The sequence below is a fragment of the Vicugna pacos genome, chromosome X, assembly GCF_048564905.1.
Source record: "Vicugna pacos chromosome X, VicPac4, whole genome shotgun sequence".
Lineage (NCBI taxonomy): Eukaryota > Metazoa > Chordata > Mammalia > Artiodactyla > Camelidae > Vicugna > Vicugna pacos.
The window spans coordinates 105,567,558-105,576,223 of record NC_133023.1 but is presented as its reverse complement, the minus strand read 5'-3'; the positions used below and the strand labels follow the sequence as shown (position 1 = coordinate 105,576,223).

The following is an 8,666-nucleotide window of genomic DNA, read 5'->3' as shown; positions in this document are numbered from 1 at the left end:
GGCCCCCGACGCTCCGGCTCCAGGCCGCCGCCCCCTCCCTCTTGCCTGCCCCGGCGTCCCCAGCGTTTCCTCGAGACGTGCTGCTGTTTGCCAATAGCCGCCAGCCACGAAAACAGCACTTTTCTTTCATCTCTGGACGGGGTTCCACTACAGCTTCCTGCAGGGATCAGCTAAATGGGAGAGAAGCCAGCGGTTGTGACAAGCAAGCTCGGCCACGGCGACGGGGGCAAAAGGGCGGGTGCTCCGTCCTGGAGCCGCAGTCGGAGGGACCCCCTAGGGAACAAGCTTTTACTGAGGGGACACTAAGGCCAGAAGGGAAAGAGCCCTGTCCAAGGTCACCTGGCTGGAGAGCGCACCAGGGACGTGCGTAGCCTCGGGTCCTGCTCCGGGCCCCGGAGGAGTCTGGCGCGCCAGGTGGAAACCACCGCATATCCTCGCTGCCGGCGCCTCCGGCTCCCCAGCCACTGCGAACTGCCTGCTCGGGGCCCCCAGGGCCCACCTCTGATACTTCTTTCTCAAGGGCGTGGTTGTGAAGCGGCCCGCGGGCCGCGTGCCAGACCGCGGGTGCCCGCGGGCCCCGCCCCTTGGGCATCAGCCCCGCCCCGAAGCTGAGGTCCCGCCTTCCGCGCAGCGACCCCGCCCCCGAGAGTGCAGGCTCGCCCCGCCCCTCGCGCCACATTCGCGGCGCCGCCCCACCTCATCCCCGCAGGGCACACCCCGGGGCCGGGGCTCGTGCGCGCCCCTCCTCCACCCTCCCGGCCGCGTCGCGCGCGCGCGCGCGCCGGTTCTGGCCAGACCCTGCAGTGGTGGCCGGGCTCCTCCCCCTGCGGCTCCGCCTCCTTCTTCCCCGCTCCTCGCCGACCTCCCCTCCGGGCGCTCTCGCGGTGTGCGCCTGTGGGTCCCGTCCGCCCGCTCCTAGCCATGGTGGCCTTGCGCTCGGCGTTCCTCATCTACCTCATTTTCTCCTTGGCCACTCTGGTCCAGAGAGGTAAGGCGGGCGAGGGGCGCGCGGGGACCCCGCCCTGTGGACCCACGGGGCGGGGGCTCTGCGCTGGGGAGGCCGGGTGGTGCGCATGAGCGGCCCGGCCCCCGCCCCGAGGGCCTGCTGCAGAGGCGGCCGGCGGGCAGGCGTGGCCGCGCGCGGGGCGGGGGGCGGGGGGCGGAGGTGCGAGCCCCGGGCCCGCGGGGGCTGACCCCGCCGCGGTCCTTGTGGCCAATGGGAGGGGTTGGGAGCCTTCTGGGTGCTGGGTAGAAACAGCAAGAGTCATCTCTTGAAATCCTGAACAGGGTGTCACCACCGGTGACAACAGCTGTCTCCAGGCGATTGCCTTTGGGAAAACCTGGAAGAGAGCACCCGTTCCCATGAGCAGGGCTTCTCAAAATGTGTTTCAAGGCCACCTGCAGAAACAGCACCTGGGGAGCTTCCTGTACGCACTCCTACTTTGTCAGGATCTCGGCGGCAGGGATGGGGGGTGGTGGACGGGGGACAGCGATGTGTAGTTCTAACCAGCTCCCCAGGTGCTTCTGGCTCCCGCCCCAGTGTTCGAGCCATTGGTGATATTTTGCCAAGGAGAAGAGAGACATTCTACCAAATCAAAGGAGCATGTTTCTTAGACCATCGCTACGCAAAGTGTGGTCCAGGCCCGCATGGGCATCACCTAGGACTTGCTAGTAATGCAGCATCTCAGGCCCCGCCCCTGACCTACTGATCGTCTTAGAATAAATGCAGTCTGTAGTTAAAAATAGTCTCCCAGGAGTACCAGCGGAATCTTCTTACACTTATATCACATCTCCACATCAGAAAAAGGGGCTGAGGAAAACACAGAAGTTGAGCACAGAATTGTGCTCATTACACAAAGGCAGATTCAGCTAGTGAAAAATATATGAGCTCACAAAAACTGTGTCCTAATACTGAGTCCTCATGAGGTTGGTGTTATATGTAAGGAACTCGGGAAAACAGTAGACAATCCAAGGCAGTTTTGCAAGAGATGCAGAAATGTTTCTCATGTGGGCAACCCTCAGGGAGTCTGTACAAGAAGAACCATTCACCATTCTGCAAAGGAGCCGGGCTCTGTTCTAGATGCTACAGCAGTAAACACACCTCAGATGCTCTGCTGGTGGAGCTGACGTCCTGGTGGGGGAGAAAAATGAGCGCAAACACATCCCAATCCCTATGCTGCATTGTTAGTGTCATGAAGAAAAATAAAGCAAGTTACAGGGTTGTTGAACTTTGTTTCATTTTTCCCTTTGGGGTGAAGATTTCTATTTTGTGTATGATGCATTTGTGGGAAAAAGTCTAATCATTTGATTGACTTGCATCTTAATGATATGGAAAATCTGAAAATGGAAGCACAGAAAGTTAGAAAAACGATACTCCCTTCAAGGCTATCTTCTGAAAGTCTTCAACATGGTATGCACATTGAGGAGGGGAAGAATATAAATGATCAGGTCTCAGATTTTCACCATCATGTGTTACACTACGTGAATTGCGAGGTGGTGGGGGATACTGCGAATGAGTGCAGCCATTTTCCAGATGAGGAAACGGAGGCACAGAGAGGGGAAGTGACTTGCCTCAGGTGACAAAGCTAAGACTTGAACGCAGGCTTGTCTGATTATACAGTCCTTGCTTTTAAGCACTAGGCATAATGCCTTTACACCTGGAGGCTGCCCTCCTTCTGTGCCTTACTGGCCACGTGGCCTTGGGACAGTGTTCTGAACCTGGCCCGGTTTGCTCTTTCGTATGATGCCTAATAACCCACAAAAGTGTCTTGAGAGGACCAGGTGTGTGTCACCCTCAGATTTGCAGCCCTGCCGGCAGCTACCGTTTCCTTAGTGCTTGCTGTGTACCACTTCACATCTATATTTTTTTAAATTGCCCCAACAGTTTTGCTGGTTAGGTATTATCCTCACCTTCCAGATGAGGGACTTGGAATTATGGAGCCAGGATCTCACACAGATAAGACTGGTACCCAGTGATCTTTTTTATTTTAATTAAGAACACTGAACCAGGAGAAGCTTTTGCTTCAAGGCAGGGACCCGGTTTCTTGGATCTTTTGTTCAGAACAAGATGACAGATACGGATTTTGCATTGGTTGTCCCTTCTGGGGATCCAGGCAGTTAGTTTCAGAGCTGCCGTGTCAAAATGAACAAACACTAAACAGGGGTGCCCAGGTAGGTACCCACTGGCTGTCCGGGAGCCCCAAAGTGCAGGATCAGGTGGGTCTGCCCAAGAGCCACTTTATTCTGGGTCCTAGTCCTTAGTAAGGAGGTCTCAGAAAGCACATGGAACCTCGAAGCATGGTTTGTGAAACCCCTCCAGATGAGGAAAGTTGAGACAGACTTGGGGTTCCCAGGAGTTTAAAAGGGTGGTTACCGAGTCGTTCCTGTTCTAATTACAGGTGGGTTTTTAGTCCACTGAGTATTTTACTAGTTCTGCACCTCCAGAAATGGGAAGCTGTTCTTTTGAGGTTGAGGGAGAAGAACCTCAGGGGTCCGACTGGGTGGTAATTTTACGAGGGCTCTGTTTCCCCAGTGTTTTCCATGCGCCAGGCCCTCCGTGTCTCACACACTTTGCACCTCTTAGCTACCCTGAAAGGTTGGCACTGTCACCCATGTCGTCTCCTCATGTCCATAAAAGCAGCTTGCATACAGCCTTGAAAAGTAACTGAGTGGTAACTCAGATGAAAAACACGTGGTCCAGCAAGGTTTTGGACTTGAACTCAAGTTTATCTGAATAACCAAAGGAGGGGTCGTGAAGGCCAATCTGTCCAGGAATGGGGCAGGTCATAGAAATGTGAGAAGTGGCCGAGAGTAAGTGTGATCAGCGTGTTGGCAAACCTCCAAGTGTCAGCTCCCTTAAAGAGAGGTGGCCCAGTGGGGTGGGTATAGCTCAGCGGTAGAGCATGTGTTTAGCATGCACGAGGTCCTGGGTTCAATCCCCAGTGCCTCCATTAAAAAAGAAAAAGAGGTATCTAGCACTACCACCACACAGGACAAGTCACTAAACTGCTGCGTGCCTCGGTTTCCTCAACTGTAAAATGGGGATAATACCACCATCCGCCGTGGGGGGTGGTTACTAGGATTAAATGGGTACAAATGAATAAAACACTTAGCACAACTCCTGGCTCCGACTGAGCTCCGTTAATAACTTCCTCCAAGCCGCATTTTAAAAATCTACAGTGCAAACCTTATGCTAAGTGAAAGAACCTAAACACAAAGCCCCACATACTGCATGATTTAGTTCATATGTAATGTCCAGAGTTGGCAAATCCCTAGACACAGCAAGTAGATTAGTGGTTGCCAGGGTCTCAGGGGAACGAGCAGTGACTGCTTACTAGGTACAGGGTTTCCTTTTGGGGTGATGGAAATGTTCTGGAATTGGAGAGAGGTGATGGATATATAACCTTGTGAATGTACCAAGAACCACTGAATTGTATACTTGCAAAGGGTGAGTTGTATGGTGTGTGAATTATATCCATTTAAAATAAATTCAGCGGTGTCCAAGCAGAACACCTGAAGGGGGCAGCAGCATGTGACCCCGGGGTTGGGGGTGCTCTTCAGGGCCTTTGAGCTTGGTCGGGCTAGGGAGAGGGTGGGAGCCCAGTGGGCCCCACATGCCGGTGGCACTGGGATCCAGGCAGAAGCCCTGTGGTCTGACTTGGGCTGGGTATGAGCCAGACAGGCCACAGGGGCTCCTGCAGGATTGGCCCAGAGCTGCTTCACCCTGCTTGCCCGGGCGCAGGAGTGGTCCCTGCAGAGGCGCATCCTGGGGATGCGATGCAGGGGCCCTTCCTTGTCTGGGATGGCTCAAGGTCGCCCTTATGCATCCCAGTCATTGCACTGGCCTGGCTGGGTCTGGGGACTTGTTTGCCTTTAGTCTCACCAGTTTCGATTGGTTTTCAGCCCCTTCCTCACCCCCATCCCCTCCATCATTTTCGAACCAGGTAACACCAATGTGTGTGCTTGTTAAGCACACAAAGTCAAAAATCACCCAGGAGTCAGTGTCAGCAGGCATTGAGGAGGGGGCCTGAAGGTGCCTGCAGCAGGGATGACAGCAACAAGGATGAGGATGACCAGGCTGTCTGGCTGCTCAGAGGGTGGGGAGCAGCTGGTTTGGGTTCTGTGAGTTAAGGAAAGATAGTTTCCAGGTGCACAGACTTTTCCATTTGGGGTTCTTCCCCACGTGCTGTTGGTGCTTTTCCTGCCATGTGTCCGCTCCTACCCTTTGCACTTAGCACGTGCATGGGGAGGCCTGGCTGCAGGGGTTCCTGGTCCCCAACCCAGACTTGGTCCTCCCTGAGGCTTGCTTACAGGTCCACTGACCAGCCTGTCTTGGTTTGTATATAAAAGCTTAAAGTCAACCTAAACACATAATAGAAATGGGTGAGAAAATCTCTCATGCGGGTTGGTGTTCCAAATGGAGGTGGGTGGGAAGCTGTAGTAGGCAGAGTAATAATAAGAATGCCCCCCAAAGGTGTCCACACCCTAATCCCTGGAACCTGTGACTGTGAGGTCACACAGTAAGGGGAATTAAGGCAGCAAATAGAATTAGGTTGCTAATCAGTTGGCCAAAATAAGATTCTCCTGGGTTATCCTGGCCGATTAAAGGACAAGGGTCCTTTAAATACAGAAGAGGGCGGTTGAGGAGTTAGAATCAGAGTGATGCCATGTGAGGAAGATTCAACTGACCGCTGCTGGCTCTGAAGATGGAAGGGGCCCGGAGCTAAGGACTGCACACACAGCCTCGAGCAGCTGGAAAAAAGGCAAGGGAACCGGCTCTCCCATAGAGCTTCCAGAAGGAATGCAACCCTGCTGATACTTTGATTTTACCCAGGGAGACTGTTGGACTTCTGACCTCCTAACCTGTAAGATAAAAGTGTGTGTTGGTTTAAGGCACTAAATTTGTTATCATTTACTAAGAGAAGCTAAGGAATGGGTATTAGCGTCCTCTTCATTCTTTGAAAAAAAAAAACTAGCTTGCAATGTCTCATTGCTTCAACTTTGCCAACTTAAATCAATCCTCAGCCTGCTCTGAGTTTAGGATTTTAAAGTAAATGCGCCAAAAATCGGACCGCAGTGATGTTCTTGGCGCAGCAGTGAGTGTTTTGAAGCACCTCTGAGGGCTCTGGAAGGCAGCTTGATGTCTTTTGCTGGGGTTTGATTTTTAAACTACTTCATGAGGAGGTTGGAGAGTGTGCCCCATGCCGTGGGCCACCTGCAGTGGGGGCTACCAACTGTGTCCCAAGAGGCCTTTTCCATGCCCCCAACTCCCCCCGCCCCAATCCTGACGGCTGCGTTTGAAGCAGGGTGCAGTCTGGGGCCAGCAGACAGACTCTTCTCTTTGTCCTGGCCGAGCCTTCCCCTTTGCTGAGGATGTGGGGGAGTGTGCGGTCAGGCTCACCTTTGTCCCCAGGTGGATTTCGGGGGAGGACCAGAGCAGAAATGGGTGGGCCTAGGCCGCCACTCCAGCTTCAGCTAATCCTGAGCTCTGTTTCTACTAGTTTTCTACCTGAGGCTGCTCATAAGATGTCAGAGGGCTCTGCAGCTTTAAAGCTTGAAAACATCTGTTTGAAGGAGAGGCTAGAGACAACATCTGGCTGGCCTTGCAAGGTGGTTCTGTCTGGATTGTTTTCCAAATTAGAGGCAATACCCTGAGCAGGAAACATTGTTCAGAGCGGAATTCATTACAGGCGTTATGGCCAAAATAGCGCCAAGGCACCAAGCCGCTCATCTCGACATTCTTTTTATTTTTATTGCTGCTTCAGCTAGCCCGGGATGACGGAATTAACATGGGGCCGGCATTCCAGTGTGGCCCCACCATTTGCTGGCGACAGTTCCCTTATCTACACCAAGAGGCTGCTGACCTCTGCTTTGTTGGCCTCACAGAATTGTTGGAGCAGCCAATTAATTGCTAATGCAAACAGGCTGTGTTGTCAAGATATTAGCAAAGTTAGGCTCCGGGGAGGGGAGGAGAATGGGAAAGGGGCCACCTGCCTTCCTCCCTCGCTTGCATTGGTTCTAATGAGAATTCAGGGGCTTTCGTTTACAAAAGCCTTTATTGACCATAAGCAAAGTGCCCACCAAAGTAGTGAGCTGGGCTCAAGAGTCCCAGTGAGCTGGGAGGAAGACCTGGAATTGAGTTGCTTTTCGTATCCCTTTGGCTTCCTGCAGAATTCTGGTCTGTCTTGCAGGAGCGATCCTTTTTACTTTCTCACTATTCATTTGTTTGGCTCTGTCATCTAGCTTTAAAAAAGGGGGGGGGCAAAAAAATCAAAGTAGTGCCTAACAAGAAACAAACAAGAATGGTATTTTAATCTTTCATTCGTGAAAATGCAACATACCATGTGGAGTTGTAGTTCGGCACTCACATGAACTTCTTCCCAGCACTTTACTTCCCACCCCTCCCCCAAAGCTGTTTCTGGCCAAGGTCAGTGATGACTTCCATGTGGCTAAATCTGAGGGTCATCTGGCGCTGCTGATCGCACCCTCCCCTGGAAGCGTTTTCTCCCCTTGGCTTCTGAGAAGCCAGGCTAGTCATTCCTTGCCTTTTCCCCTCACCTCTGATCTCACAGCTTGTGGGGATGCCCTGGGCTTTGTCCTTGGTCACCTGCTCTACCTGCACTCACTTCCCAGGTTCTTTCACGAGCCTCATGGCTTAAATGAAATCCCATCTGCATGTTTTTGACTTCAGTTTCTATCTCCAGGCCTGATCTCTCTTGACCTCCAGGCTCCTGCATTCAACATCCCCACGTGGTCATCCGATGGCCTTGCTGGCATTAAGTTATTGAAATCCTTCCTGGTTCAGCTGTTCTCCCCACCCACCAACTGACTCTGCCCTTCCTTCAGGATTCCTGGACCTCCCCATGATCCAGGAACCAAAGGGTTCGTGCCCTGTGCAGCCATATTATTGTGACTGTTAACCCTGCTTATACGCATCTTTAAAGGCCCTGTTCAAACCTGCTCCTCCCACCTGAGTAATTGGCAACCCCATCCTGCTAGTGGCTTTGGAACGTCCCACACCTGATCTGTCAGCAGTCTGTAGCAGTGACCACTCTCAGAATCATCCAGACTCCCACCTCTTTTCACCTCTTGGGCCACCTCCCTTGGCTGGGCCACCGTCCCCTCTCATTGGAGCCCTGGCAGTGACCTCGCAACAATTGTCTGAGTCTGCTCCTGCCCTCTACAGTTCAACCTCCACGCAGCAGCCAGACTGTCTCTAGAGACCTCAGTCACTGGCATTGCATCCTTGCTCAGAACTCTCCAGTGGCTTCCTGTTGTGATGAAAATAACATCTAAACCCTGACCGTGGCCTACAAGTCCCAACAGACCCGGGCCTGTGTGTACTCTCACCCATTCCCCTGGCTGACTTGCTGGTCCTGCAGTATGCTAAGCACTCCATCACCTTGGGGCCTTCATGTTTGCCGTCCCCTCTGGCTAGAAGCTCCTCCCCTGGACAGATGTGCGTCCTCTCCTTCACTTCCCAAGTGCCCCCACCTTGGAGAGGCCACCCCTGACCACCCTCCCTGAAACTATGCCTCAGATACCCATCTACTCTCAGCCTGCTTGAGTTTTCTTAAAAGCCATTTCTCCCTTGATGCTATCTGTCTACCTGCTTCTTTGTTTACTGTCCCACTAGACTGTGGGCTCCATGACGGCAGGGACTTTGT

General features: G+C 53.0%; 1 protein-coding gene across 2 annotated transcripts in view; it reads left to right on the top strand.

Moving 5' to 3' along the window:
• Positions 1–696: 696 nt before the first annotated feature.
• Positions 697–8,666, top strand: part of CD99L2 (CD99 molecule like 2) — a 94,087-nt gene continuing 86,117 nt past the window's right edge. For both annotated transcript variants that reach the window (XM_072956501.1, XM_072956500.1), the window contains exon 1: positions 697–988. In XM_072956501.1, coding sequence (XP_072812602.1) covers positions 922–988 — 67 coding nt within the window. In that variant the 5' untranslated portion in view covers positions 697–921. The remainder of the gene's footprint in view (positions 989–8,666) is intronic.